This window comes from Danio rerio, chromosome 8, assembly GCF_052040795.2.
Source record: "Danio rerio strain M-AB ecotype USA chromosome 8, GRCz13ab, whole genome shotgun sequence".
NCBI lineage: Eukaryota > Metazoa > Chordata > Actinopteri > Cypriniformes > Danionidae > Danio > Danio rerio.
Window position 1 is genome coordinate 4,235,001 of NC_141028.1, and position 14,750 is coordinate 4,249,750.

At 38.2% G+C, this 14,750-nt stretch overlaps 1 protein-coding gene and 1 long non-coding RNA gene across 6 annotated transcripts in view; one reads left to right on the forward strand and one right to left on the reverse strand.

Annotated features, from left to right (window-relative positions):
* crb2b (crumbs cell polarity complex component 2b) overlaps positions 1–14,750 on the forward strand; it is an 87,359-nt gene that overhangs the window by 66,028 nt on the left and 6,581 nt on the right. For both annotated transcript variants that reach the window (NM_001045162.1, XM_087263734.1), the window contains 5 exon segments: positions 1,934–2,487; positions 4,630–4,795; positions 7,292–8,162; positions 10,495–10,611; positions 13,374–13,500. In NM_001045162.1, the coding sequence (NP_001038627.1) occupies positions 1,934–2,487; positions 4,630–4,795; positions 7,292–8,162; positions 10,495–10,611; positions 13,374–13,500 (1,835 nt within the window).
* LOC147842511 (uncharacterized) overlaps positions 10,215–14,750 on the reverse strand; it is an 81,065-nt gene continuing 76,529 nt past the window's right edge. For 3 of the 4 annotated variants that reach the window (XR_015497444.1, XR_015497447.1, XR_015497446.1), the window contains one exon: positions 10,215–10,584. This is a non-coding gene — a long non-coding RNA (uncharacterized LOC147842511). Of the gene's footprint in view, positions 10,644–14,750 lie in introns of all 4 variants that reach the window. The other variant, XR_015497445.1, reaches the window with a different exon arrangement.

Below are 14,750 nucleotides of genomic sequence, written 5' to 3' on the forward strand. Positions count from 1 at the left end.
CTAGGTCAGTTAAATCAGTTGACTGTTAAAATTCTAAATTTTTAACCCAACTGGTTGAGTTATTAATAAATAACCCAATAAAGGTTAAAAATAATCCAACAAAGCACCAAATATTTTTAACTCAACCATTGGGTTAAATAAATAACTCTGTGGATTCTATTTTAACGATCTTGGTGCAAAGTCCAAAGTGCAGGGCGCAAAAGCATTAAGAGCGTGTCAGAATCCACTTTTGCTATTTTAAGGGACGGAAAAACTAGCTTTGCGCTGTGGCGCATGGTCTAACAGGGTTGAGCTTATTCTCAGAATGAGTTATAGGTGTGTTTTGAGAATAAACCAATCAGAGTCTCTTCTCCCATTCCCTTTAAGAGCCAGTTATGTCGCGCCATGGCGCATTTGCTATTTACATGACGACTTTGTGAGTGGAAAAACTGAGCGCTTAACTAGCGAGAAAAACAGCATCTGCAGCACGAGAATGAGAAATGAGCCTCCTCATTCTTTACTTACACTTTCACTCTCGTGGATAGGGAAACTTCTTGTACGCACAGACATCCATTAGCCTACATAATTAATTTTGTTTGTTATGCACAAAGATTTGTTTTAAAACTATTTCTAAATTCAGTTTAATTTCCAGCAAACAAATAAATGAACAATAATAACGAAGTGTGCTCAAACAACTGAGTTATATCCAAATGCACATGCTGTGCCCCACATGGTCTAAAACCTGACAGGTGGGCAAATCTAGGCTTGCTTTAAAAAAAAAATATATATATATATAAATCTGCATATAATAAATAATACTGCTACAAACAATATCATTATACAAAAGCAAATTGTTATGAATAAACTAAAAAAAAAAAAACAGATGAAGAAGGCATGGAGGTGGTGGTTTTATAATTATGTAGAAAATAATAATTATTGTATGATTTTTCTCCTTTAATTCTTTTTCATCTGCAAAGATATTTGCGTATTGCTGTACATCCTGGGTGTTTTAAGCAATGTGTAAATGAGGCGCACAACTAACACACTCTGCGCTGGACTTTAGACCTTATCTTATCTGGTCTATTGAACAGTCTATTTTAGTTCCCGTAAAATAGCAACGCGTCAGCGATGCGCCTCAACACGCCTCCTTTTTTTGCCCGTAACGCCTATGGGCGCACATAAGCGCAAATGCATTTGCTCCCTGCTGAAAAATCCAGCTTAAACCAGCCTAGGCTTGGTTGACTAGGCTGGTTTTAGAGGGGTTTTGGCCATTTCCAGGCTGGTTTCCAGCTATTTCCAGCCTGGTATTAACTGGTCAGGCTGGAAAATGACTAGCTAAATCCAACTAAAGCCAGCTTGACCAGCCTGGTTTAAGCTGGATTTAGCTGGTTTTGGCTGGGCTCCCAGCCTGGCTATGCTGGTCAAGCTGGTTTTAGCTGGACATCACCCAGCCTGACCAGCTAAGACCAGGCTGGAAATGGCTGGAAACCAGCCTGGAAGTGGCCAAAACCCCTCTAAAACCAGCCTGGTCGACTAGCTAAAACCAGCCAACCAGCCTAGGCTGGTTTAAGCTGGATTTTTCAGTAGGGCTATTTAAACAGGGTGCTGCAACAAATCAAAACGACACTTGCGTCAAGCTGAAACTAGCAAACAACATTTGTCACGCCTTGCGTCAGGTGTAGGATAGTGGCCAATGTTTTTTAGTGTATGTTAGCCACACCCAATACCTCAGACAGACGTAATCTGAGAATTGGACTCAAAACAACCAGGAAATGCATTTTCAGATTTCAGTTAAAGATTACAAGGACAAACCTCACAGAATAATCGTTCACCACAAAACTAGCAACTTGAGCTAACAAAATCAACATGGTAAGTTTTGATTTCATATGTCCTTTAATAATGTATTGTTGTTATCATATTGATGTTTAAATCCTGCGGCTGTGTTTCTCCACAGAGCACACTTCATGGACGTTCAGTCACGAGCGCAACAGAAGCTTCGCTGCGTTTCCCATCATGCAGAATCACAGCCGTGACGTTACGGTGTCTTTATGGCTCAGATCACGCCACTTAAACGGCCTGGTCCTCCAGCTCCAGCACGACAATCAACCCTACCTCACTTTATTTCTGAAAAACGGCTCATTGTATATATCAATATACAGCTCCATCAGAAGAGCCTCTGACTTCCTGACCAATGGGGAGAAGCTCTTCATGTCCATTAAAACAGAGCCGGGAGTTATATTATTTAACCAAACGCAGCGGATTCCTATGATCTACAGTGGTTTCGAGGTGCAAGTGGGAGATGTTGTGTATCTCGGTGGTCTTCCTGAAGGAGAGAACTCTGCGCTGTGGGGAGGATATTTCAAAGGCTGTTTGCAGGACGTCCGAATCGACGACACACAACTGTTCATGTACTCCGGCAGCATCAGCCAGAAGCCACAACACGCTAATTACTTACCCAGAAACTCATCCAATGTGCTGGAGGGCTGCGTGGGGGACCAGACGTGCAAGGTCAGACTGATGGAAGTATTAGACAAATACTGTAAAAAGTGATTAGCTGACTTTACATTTAGAAATAACGAGTAAACATTTTGCTTTTGAACTGATTAGTTGACTTCAGCAACGTAAGTAAACCTTCATGATTGCTTTGCAAAGTTTTGCTTTTTTGCAAAAGTTGCCTTTAAAGCATTAGCAGACTTTAACAAAGTGAATAAAACCTTTGCTTTGAAGTAATTAGTTGATTTTTAAAAAAAAGAAAGTAAACCTGTTGCTTTTAAAGCGATTAGTTAACTTAAAAAAGTGAGTAAACTTGTTGATTTTAAAGCGATTATTTGACTTTACTTATTAAAAGTGAGTAAACCTGTTGATTTTAAAGTGATTAGTTGACTTTTTTAAAGTCATTTAATCGCTTTAAAATCAGTAGGTTTACTCACTTTTTAAAGTCAACTAATCGCTTTAAAAGCAACAGGTTTACCCATTTTTTAAAGCGATTAGTTGACTTTAAAAAAAGTGAGTAAACCTGTTGCTTTTAAAGTCAAATTTTACTCAGAAAAAGTGAGCAAACGTGTTGCTTTTAAAGCGATTAGTTGACTTTAAAAAAGTGAGTAAACCTGTTGCTTTTAAAGCGATTAGTTGACTTTAAAAAGTGAGTAAACCTACCAACTAATCGCTTTAAAATCAACAGGTTTACTCACTTTTTAAAGTCAACTAATCGCTCTAAAATCAACAGGTTTACTCACTTTTTTAAGTCAACTAATCACTCTAAAATCAACAGGTTTACTCACTTTTTTAAGTCAACTAATCGCTTTAAAATCAACAGGTTTACTCACTTTTTTAAGTCAACTAATCGCTTTAAAAGCAACAGGTTTACTCACTTTTTTAAGTCAACTAATCGCTTTAAAATCAACAGGTTTACTCACTTTTTTAAGTCAACTAATCGCTTTAAAAGCAACAGGTTTACTCACTTTTTTAAGTCAACTAATCGCTTTAAAATCAACAGGTTTACTCACTTTTTTAAGTCAACTAATCACTCTAAAATCAACAGGTTTACTCACTTTTTTAAGTCAACTAATCGCTTTAAAATCAACAGGTTTACTCACTTTTTTAAGTCAACTAATCGCTTTAAAATCAACAGGTTTACTCACTTTAAGTCAACTAATCGCTTTAAAATCAACAGGTTTACTCACTTTAAGTCAACTAATCGCTTTAAAATCAACAGGTTTACTCACTTTTTTAAGTCAACTAATCGCTCTAAAATCAACAGGTTTACTCACTTTTTTAAGTCAACTAATCGCTTTAAAATCAACAGGTTTACTCACTTTTTTAAGTCAACTAATCGCTTTAAAATCAACAGGTTTAACCACTTTAAGTCAACTAATCGCTTTAAAATCAACAGGTTTACTCACTTTTTTAAGTCAACTAATCGCTTTAAAATCAACAGGTTTACTCACTTTTTTAAGTCAACTAATCCCTTTAAAATCAACAGGTTTACTCACTTTTTTAAGTCAACTAATCGCTCTAAAATCAACAGGTTTACTCACTTTTTTAAGTCAACTAATCGCTTTAAAATCAACAGGTTTACTCACTTTTTTAAGTCAACTAATCGCTTTAAAATCAACAGGTTTACTCACTTTTTTAAGTCAACTAATCGCTTTAAAATCAACAGGTTTACTCACTTTTTTAAGTCAACTAATCGCTTTAAAATAAACAGGTTTACTCACTTTTTTTAAAGTCAACTAATCGCTTTAAAATCAGCAGGTTTACTCACTTTAAGTCAACTAATCACTTTAAAATCAGCAGGTTTACTCACTTTTTTTAAGTCAACTAATAGCTTTAAAATCAACTGGTTTACTCAGTTTTTTAAAGTCAACTAATCGCTTTAAAATCAGCAGGTTTACTCACTTTTTAAAATCAACTAATCGCTTTAAAAGCAACAGGTTTACTCACTTTTTAAAGCGATTAGTTGACTTTAAAAAAAAGTGAGTAAAGCCTGTTGCTTTTAAAGCGATTAGTTGACTTTACTTTGAAAAAGTGTAGGTGTAATTGACTTTGTAAGGTAGGTGTAAATACCTGTAAGTGAGTGCTGGCTTCTGAGAGTCTTTCACTTTTACATTCTCTCAGGTTTTTGACTGATTTATTTGTGTGTGTTTGCAGATGAAGCCGTGTCTGAACGGAGGGAAGTGTCAGGTCATCTGGAATGACTTTATGTGCCTCTGTCCGCTTAACTTCTCTGGAAAGACGTGTGAAACTCGTGTCTGGTGTGTTAGCGACCCCTGTGACCCCAGGACTCGGTGTGTGGATTTACCTGACGGTTATGAGTGTGAGTATAAGAGTCATTAGTGACTGGATAACAATTAATTGCATTTCGTCTTCACCTTCTGAGGTACTTTATTAGAGAATTTAAAAATGTCCACAGTGGCCTCTCCTACTGCAGCAAACTCTTGATGAAGGGCGAGGCAGTGGCGCAGTAGGTAGTGCTGTCGCCCCACAGCAAGAAGGTCGCTAGTTCGAACCTCGGCTCAGTTGGCGTTTCTGTGTGGAGTTTGCATGTTCTCCCTGCCTTTGCGTGGGTTTCCTCCGGGTGCTCCGGTTTCCGCCACCGTCCAAAGACATGCGGTACAGGTGATTTGGGTAGGCTAAATTGTCGGTAGTGTATGAGTGTGTGTGTGAATGTGTGTGTGGATGTTTCCCAGAGATGGGTTGCAGCTGGAAGGGCATCCGCTGCGTTAAAAACTTGCTGGATAAGTTGGTGGTTCATTCCGTTGTGAATAATAAAGGGACTAAGCCGACAAGAAAATGAATGAATGAATGAATGAATGTTTGGATGAATCTGTGCTTTATTGATGTTTTTATTATAATTTTTGCAGACATAAAAAAACAAAGAAGAGATAGACAAACCCGTCATGTAACAATAATCTGTACAAAAAGTAAAATAAAGCATGAAACCAGGGAAAATGGCAACATATATGACCTACAAAAAGACGGATGGATGTAAAGAGAAAAAAAAAAACAGCAACTTACAACTCTTTAGAAATGAAACATTAGTCCTTATGTTGTGTTTGAATTTTTTTTTTTTGCAGAGGTCAGAGGTGGCAAAGCTAATTCTTTCCAAATGTAAAGTGGTAAAATCAGTCAGAAAAGAGAGGCCTAACATTTTTCTTCCAATTGAATGATGTTTTATGCAATTGGAAGGTGACTTGGATGATGTCACGTGACCTGGATGATACATTGGGGTACATTTTGCTCAAACAAAGTGGGGTCAGATACATCCTGTGCATAATTGTATAGTTTTGTTCAACTGTTGTATTACTGGAAAGGGTAATGAGAGTATTCAGGCATATAGTCTCCCACTGATCCACATTAAAATTAGATTCCAAATCTCTTTGCCACACATCAGAGCTCGAAATTGCGACCATTTTGGTCGCATATGCGCCTGAAATTCTATTTATGCGACCTCAAAATATATTTGGGAGCATAAGTGCGAGTGCTTAAAATTGTTGTGTGCGACCAGTTTTTACTGCAATATGCTCACCACTTGTGCGGATTCAAGACACATTCACGCAGAATGCATCTCTAAGCTCTTTGTCTGCACTTGAAACGCAGCGCTCAGGAATGGTTTACAACTGTTGTCATGTCAACTTGCTGCAGTAAACAAAGCCAAGTCCATAATGCTTGCCCCGCCTTTGCGCTCTTCTTATTGGCCCACCACTGCTCTAGCTCTGAACACGAATGATTGGTTAATATCAGCTGTCAATCACTCAGTCAGTGCCTTCTGGCTTGGGATGACAGGGAGAGCTACTACCGCGAAAAACTGTAAAGCGCTGAAGAAGAAAATGAAGATAACACTGACAGATTTTGTTTTAGAAACCATGGCATCTGAAGTTACAAATATTGACACATCTTACTAGTGATCATGTGCTGAATGTTAATCCACCATCTACACTTTTCCAAGAGTGGATAAAAGACTTCCGTTTGCTTCAAGTCCGCTATAAAAAGTCTGTGGGATGGAATCTTCAGGTAACTGTTTGCCACACAGCATATAATCGCCAGATATCTGTCACTTGCACGGCAGACAGCATATGCCAAATTCAACACCACGTACACCATCGCAAACGGGCTTACACTGAGTAAACTAACATCGTTACTCATAAAAAGACCGGTATTACTATTAACATGATGTATGCATATAATAAGGTACAGTACATGTCAAAAGCATCAGTGCAATATCAGACAGCACCCGTGAGAACTGCACAGTTATACCATTAACAGATTCATTCATGTCAAGCAGTGTGTGCAGGGCCGGTGAGCGCTCTGTGTACCTTTTAGTCACTCAGTTATGTTATAAAAATCTATTTTCTTGTGATAACGGGATTTCGTTGAGACATATTTTCCTTACGCCTGCATATATATATATATATATATATATATATATATATATATATATATATATATATTGCTTGTTAGCTTGATTACTGTTGATTTCAAATGCAATAAATATGTTTGTATAAAACTTGTAGTAACGGTGCTCATAATTGGTGGGTGCGACTAGATTTTGGCTGATGCGCCTACATTTTTAGGAGCACCGGTGCTACCAAGCAAAAAGGTTAATTTGGAGCCCTGCACATTTTTAGGTGCCAATAGACTTCTTTGAAAAACATTTAAAATCTTTCTGACCTCAGACTTTTAAATTGATTTCTTCTGCCGAACACATCTCTGCCTAGCGTCTGCAGTCTTGAAACTCTGCTGTATTCACATTCAGTTTTTGACAGAGCAAATGACTACACTAGCTAAATCCAATGTTTTGTGTTCACTCCAGGTTTAGCCAACGCCACATTTGAAAACAACGCCCTGAAGTTCAGCGCAAACGGCTCATTTTTTGAGCCTGTGATGAGAATTTCAATGGATCTGCGGACGCGAGAAGAAAACGGGACCATTTTACGCTCCTCCAATGGAATCGAGTTCTTCTGCATGGGGCTACTAAACTCCTCCATCATCGTGAAGTTTCGTGATAGTAATAGTCTTGAAGTTCACGCTTTCATCAGCGACGTCACCGTTTCTGATGGAGAATGGCATAAAGTGGAGCTCTATGCATCCAGCTCGAGAATATCAGCGTTTCGTTGGCACATGTCAATTGATGGAAATCCTGCAGGATTCAGTCTCTCTCCTGCTGGAAATGTAGACTTTTTTAACTCCTCCACTGTGATGCTGGCAGAAAACTACACTGGGTGTTTGGGCGAAGTGCGCATCGGTGGAGTTCACCTATCATTTTTCGGACCTCTAAATGAAGAGGCGCCACAAAAAACTCAATTCATCCGAATCGGTGGGATGCTGGAGCCTCATTTAGGATGCATTGGATCTCCTTTATGTCTTTCCGAGCCCTGCCTGAATAATGGCACGTGCACGGATCTCTTTAATCTTGCCGTGTGTAAATGTGCTCCAGGATGGACCGGCGAGCGCTGCCAGGAGAATATTGACGAATGTGGAGAGCAGCCCTGTGTTCAGGGGTCCTGTCAGGATCTGCTGGGGGATTATGAGTGCCGGTGTCCGGTTGGATTTGGTGGGAAGAACTGTGATGTGGAGGTGGACCAGTGCAAGGATCATCAATGCGAGAATGGAGGGTCATGTGTGGCTACTGTCAGCGGATACACGTGTGTTTGTTTGCCTGGACACACAGGGCCATACTGCCGGTGAGTCTGAACAATGACTAAAGATATACAATTAAAGTCAGTTGGGTTATTAACCCTCCTGAATCATTAGCCCCCTGTATATTTTACTATATTTATACTATACAATTTCTGTTTAATGGAAAGAAGTTCTAAACATAATAGTTTTAATAACTTATTTCCAGTGTTGGGCAGTAGCGTCGCTACAAGTAGTGACGCTACTAGCTTAACTACATTCTCAGTAGCGTGATGTTAGCGTCGCTACTTTCTAAATCAAATAGTTTTTCAGTAGCAAAGCTATTTTATTAGTCAAGTAGCGCAGTCGCGTCCACACAAGCTTCATTTACCAATCACGGATCAATAAGTGATGCACCGACATTCACAGAGCTGTGAGGCCAGTGTCTAGCCGAAGAAAGTAAATCCATTTGAAAGGGAGACGGATGATTTCTTCTTCTTCCTGTTTTACGGTGTTCGACAACAAACTTTTTGGTGCGTTACTGCCACCTCTGGTGAAACTTGCTTGATGGAAAGATGACTGAGGGAGCGGAGTTATTACTAAAGCAGGATTCCTTGTGACCATACCTAGAGAAGTACATGCTAAGATGCAATAACTTAATTTCTGCACCACATTGAACTGTTTACTTATTGAACTGTACATACCCACTGCATATGGGCATTTGTAATTATGTACACACCCACTATACATATACACTGTAATCATGCTTATTTATCTGCATACTACTGATTATTAATAGCAACCTGCACATATATTCATATATTGTAACATATACACTTGTAATCATGTTTATCTATCTGCACACTACTGATTATTAATAGCAACCTGCACATATATTCATATATTGTAAAACCGTTCATAGCTTATCCAACCTGTATATAATGCTCATAGTACATCCATCCCATCTGTAAATATCACCATAGTTTTCTATAACTGCACGTTATAACTTAATCCTGTATCCTGCACTTGCTGCTATTGCACTGCTGGTTAGACCTAAACTGCATTTCGTTGCATTGTACTTGTACATGTGTAATGACAATAAAGTTGAATCTAATCTAAATATATATATATATATATATATATATATATATATATATATATATATATATATATATATATATATATATATATATCTATCTATCTATCTATCTATCTATCTATCTATCTATATCTATATCTATATCTATATCTATATCTATCTATCTATATATATATATCTATATATATATATCTATATCTATATATATATATCTATATATATCTATATATATATATATATATATCTATATATATCTATATATATATATCTATATATATATCTATCTATCTATATATATATATCTATATATATATCTATCTATATATCTATCTATCTATCTATCTATCTATCTATCTATCTATCTATCTATCTATCTATCTATCTATCTATCTATCTATCTATCTATCTATCTATCTATCTATCTATCTCTAATATATATATATATATATATATATTATCAAAAGTATTTCCCTTTACTATAAATTACTATAGTATTTTAAATGTGTAACACCTGGTTTTATTTAATTTTTTGTTTTTGCTGTTATATACTATAATGTGTTTCTGTTTAGTACAGCATATTATTTACAGTAAATAATTTAACTGAACTATTCTGCTTCATATGTTTCATTGACAGATTTATTGATCACTAGGATAGAATTGACTTGGATTAAAGTTGCCTCGATTTAAAAATAAAAATTGTAAAAATAGCTTGGATGTAGCTAAGCTACTTTTGCCATGTAGCTTTTAGCTTAGCTTGCTACATTTCCCAGGGAATGGCTTTGGTGTAGTTAAGCTACATTTTAAGTAGAGTAGCTAATAGCTTAGCTCACTACATTTGTCAAGTTGCTTGCCCAACACTGCTCATTCATAATAACTGATCTATTTTATCTTTGCCATGATGACAGTAAATAATATTTGACTAGATATTTTCAAAATACTTGTACTTGGCTTAAAATGACATTTAAAGGCTTAACTAGGTTAAGTATGCAGGTTAGGGTAATTAGGCAAGTCATTGTATAACAGTGGTTTGTTCTGTAGACTATCCAAAACGAATATTGCTCAAGGGGGGCTAATAATATTGACCTTAAAATGGTTTTAAAGGTTTTTGGAAATGTTTACAAAATGCTGTCAAAAATGCCAAAGATCGTTTGGGAAACATTTAAAAAGAAAAAAATAAATAAATTCACAAGAGGCTGAATAATTTAGTGTGAAATTTTCAGGACTTTGCACTTAGAAACACCCTTAAAAGTAAATGAAACACAACTCCCATGGTTCCACACTCATCCACTGTCCTCCGTCAGATGGCGGTTTCCTCCTCGTGAGTGTGATGTGGATCTGCAGTGTGAGAATGGAGGCGTTTGCAGTGAAGGATCATGGGGAGCCAACTGTACCTGCAGACCAGGATTCACTGGAGTCAGGTGACATCACATGACCACATCACAACCCCACTCTTCAAGATAAATATCCATCATTTAGCAGTTTTCTGTATTTCGGCATTGATGTTTTTATTTTTATATATTCTTTTTTTGTTTTGAAGGGGACGGGGTCTTGTCTACCTTCTTTTTTGTCCTCGGCTGATAACATGCCTGAATCTGCATTTATTTATTTACAATTTCCATTGCACTGCAATTTTTCCACCATCTATCTAGATATTTCCTATTAATGATGTCACACGTCTAATTTCATTTAGAAATTCCATTTTTATCTGTTTTAACTTGTTTTTGTATTCTGTTTAAATGGTTAAAATTGCAATACTGTATGGTATTGTTAAGGTTTTAACACTATTACTGCTTATCGATACCACTTATCAGTTTGGTACTCTAACAGTTCTCTTATCAGTACTTTTTGTAGTGTTTTTTTAATGAAAACAACAAAATTAACAACAATTTATTTTATTATTATGTTTTAATGTAAAATAAAACAAAACCAATAATTGGTAAACAAACAAATATTTTTTTTCCTGTAAAAGATTGTACAATGGTTTGAAGGAAAATGACTCTCACTTTTTAACCATCTTCTGGAGAAAAATCAACATCTTTGACTTTTCTGGCAGAAGTCAGGATCTTTCTTGGTTTGTTGTGCTCCCTGCAGTTGAAAATACCCTCTTTGAGTTGCAAAATGCAGTTAAATGAGATGATGTTTATGATTTTTAATGAACACATTCACATGAGTTAACAGTGTTTTGGGTTTTAACTGTGTAACAGTTTTAGAGCATCTTGCAATGTAAAAATAAGCTGTTTCTTTATAATTTATTAATAAGTACAGTTTATTATTAGGCTATTTATAGTCTATATTTGTAAACACAGCTGATGTAAAAGTATTTTTATTTTTTAAGATTTATTTAGGCTACTGCAGAAGAAATACTGTTTTCATTGTAACTGAATGTGTGTGTTTGTTTAACTATTAATATTACACTAATTTAGGTGATTGACTGCTGACATTTAGATTTACATTTAGTCATTTAGCAGACCCTTTTATCCAAAGCGACTTACAAATGAGGACAAGGAAGCAATTTACACAACTATAAGAGCAACAATGATTAAGTGCTGTAGGCAATTTTCAGGTATGTGAAGTGTAAGACGCAATGCATTAGTGATGTAAGTTTTTTTTTTTTTTTTTTGTAGTAGTACAGTTAGCGGTGGAGCCAGAGAGGCAATTGCAGACTAGGAAGGGAAGTGGAGACTAAATAGAGTTTTTAGTTGTTTCTTGAAGACAGCGAGTGACTCTGCCGTTCTGATGCAGTTAGGGAGTTCATTCCACCAACTGGGCAGATTGAACGCGAGCGTTCGGGAAAGTGATTTCTTCACTCTTTGGGATGGAACCACGAGGCGATGTTCATTCACAGAACGCAAGTTTCTGAAGGGCACATAAATCTGCAGAAGTGAGAGCAGATAAGAAGGAGCAGAGCCAGAAGTCACTTTGTAGGCAAACATCAGAGCTTTGAATTTGATGCGAGCAGCAACTGGCAGCCAGTGCAAACGGATGAGCAGCAGAGTGACGTGTGCTCTTTTAGGTTCATTAAAGACCACTCGTGCTGCTGCGTTCTGGAGCAGCTGAAGAGGTTTGATAGAGTTAGCTGGAAGCCCGGCTAGTAGACAGTTGCAATAGTCCAGTCTGGAGAGAACAAGAGCTTGAACAAGGAGTTGAGCTGCATGTTCAGATAGGAAGGGTCGGACCTTTCTGATGTTATAGAGTGCGAATCTGCAAGATCGAGCAGTTCTAGAAATGTGGTCAGAGAAGTTTAGCTGGTCATCAATCGTTACTCCAAGGCTTTTCACCATTTTTGATGCAGTAATGGTTGCCCCATGACATAAAGATGTGGATGATGTAATGTTGCAGTTAGTAGCAGTCAAAAACTTTTTATTACATTGCATTGCTGTAGCCCGATTGCCTGCATTTCCGCTTATACAAGAAAACAACTTGCTGCGTTTGTTGCAACGGGCATTGTGGCTGTCCACTGAGGAAATACAACCCGTTTGGTTCTCTCCATAAGCTGGTTCACACGGGTCTGTGTGCGCTTAGTGCGAGCCTCCGCTGAGTGCGTGCGCACAGCCGAGAACTGTGAAGGCTTTTACAAGTGATGCTCTCGCCAGAAACACGAGCATTTATCATGAGATGCCAACTGTGCAGACGAATATCAAATATCGCAAATTAGAAAAGGTTGGTCAGTTAAATTATGCTACTGTGTGTAATGTCTATTCAGCAATAACTCTCCAGTACCGATAGCAGAACTGTTAACGTCAGAGCTTATCGATTCTTCGGTCTTTTATAATGTAGCACCGATACCGATAAAGTACAGTTTTGTTACCCATCCCTATCTAAGATCATGTCAAATCGATTTAAATCAGGAAACGTGTAAACTAGATGAACTAAAATAAAGAAGTAAAGCAATAAGATAAATTGAAATCTGCACTTAATTATTTAAACCCTTTCCACATTATATAATTTTTTCAATTGTAATATTGTAAGGTCATGTCGAATAATTGAAGTCCGGAAACTTATTTAATAATACAATGATTTTTAAATTTAGTTTTTTACACAAACACTTTCAATCAATAAGTACTGTACATCTCTAAACACAATAAGAAATCTGCATTAGCTTATTTAAAGAACTTCCATTGCATTTCAATTCAAATTGTCATACAGGTGTGTGTGTGTGTGTGTGTGTGTTGTTCTGCAGGTGTGAGCTGGATATAGACGAGTGTGTGTCCGAGCCGTGTCTGAACGGAGGCTCATGTGTGAACAGACACAATCTCTACTTCTGTGAGTGTTTGCCGGACTTCAGTGGAGAAAACTGTCAGATTACTGTGAGTTTCTACTTCCCATTCCCCTTTAGTCTTCAGGACTTCAATTGCACCCAGTTTACTCAGAATAGATTTTAAAGTATTACTGATCTATAAATCCCTAAATGGCCTAGGAGCTCAATACATCACAGATATGCTCACTGAATACAAACCCAACAGATCACTCAGATCATATAAACTAGAAATTCCAAGAGTTCAGTCAAAGCAGGGTGAATCCACCTTCAGCTACTAACAGCGCCCCCCGCTGCTGGAATGAGCTTCCAGAAATGATCAGATGTGCTCCAACATTACGCACATTCACATCAAGACCGAAACACATCTGTTTAGCCAACCCAGGCTCAGTGTGGAAACGTAGCCCCGCGGACGTTTCTGGAGGCCGCGTAATACGTCCTGGGAGGTATGTATTTTTGCGGCTTTTGTTTTCGCGAATCCGCGAGAGGCCGCTGTGCTGCGCTTTTTTGCGTCTCGAACGCCTCTCGGGAGCGCGCGCCATTCGCACCGGCGCTGTTCTCGTGCGAAAAGCCGTCGGAGGCCGCTGTCAAGCGACCGTCAGTCCGACTGTCAGACTGAATGACTGAACGATCGATTGGGCGGCCAGCCAATCGGCCGACCCAGCCACCCTCCTCCTCCTCCTTCCCTAAACCCAAGCCATGATTTACAAAAGCCGTCCAGAAAGAAAAGCAAAAGCTCTCGTCCAATTTTGACCGCTTTTTCAGATTTCGCCGCATTCTCGGCCCGTCACAAACTCGTTCGCTTTTATTTTTTTGGATTCTGTTTTTCATCTTACCTGATTTCCGGAAGTGCTCTTCCCCGGACTTGAACCCGGTCGTCGTCCTCCTCCGGGCCTCCGCTCCGCCGCCGCTAAGCGGACAAACAGGTTGCGGCGGGAAAGCCCTCCACACGGAGGTGAGTAAGCCGTCACAGCCAGCCGCCCCGTAGCGTTCGCTCGAAAAAACGAAATGCGACCATACGTACCTCCGGCCACGTAAATCGCGGTCTCCAGAAACGTCCGTGGGGCCACGTTTTCAGAATGAGCTTGGGTTGTGTTTAGCTGTGCCTTTACTGATTGCGCACTGTGCTACGACCCACAGATCACACTATTATGTCCTTATTTTTCATTCTCTAAAACCTGTTTAACACATTTTTAATCATTGTCTATTTCTTATTCTTCTTTCATTCTTGTTTATGGAAAGCACTGTAAAATACAATGTTTAAACACATTGTGTATAAGATGTGCTATAGATATAAACTTG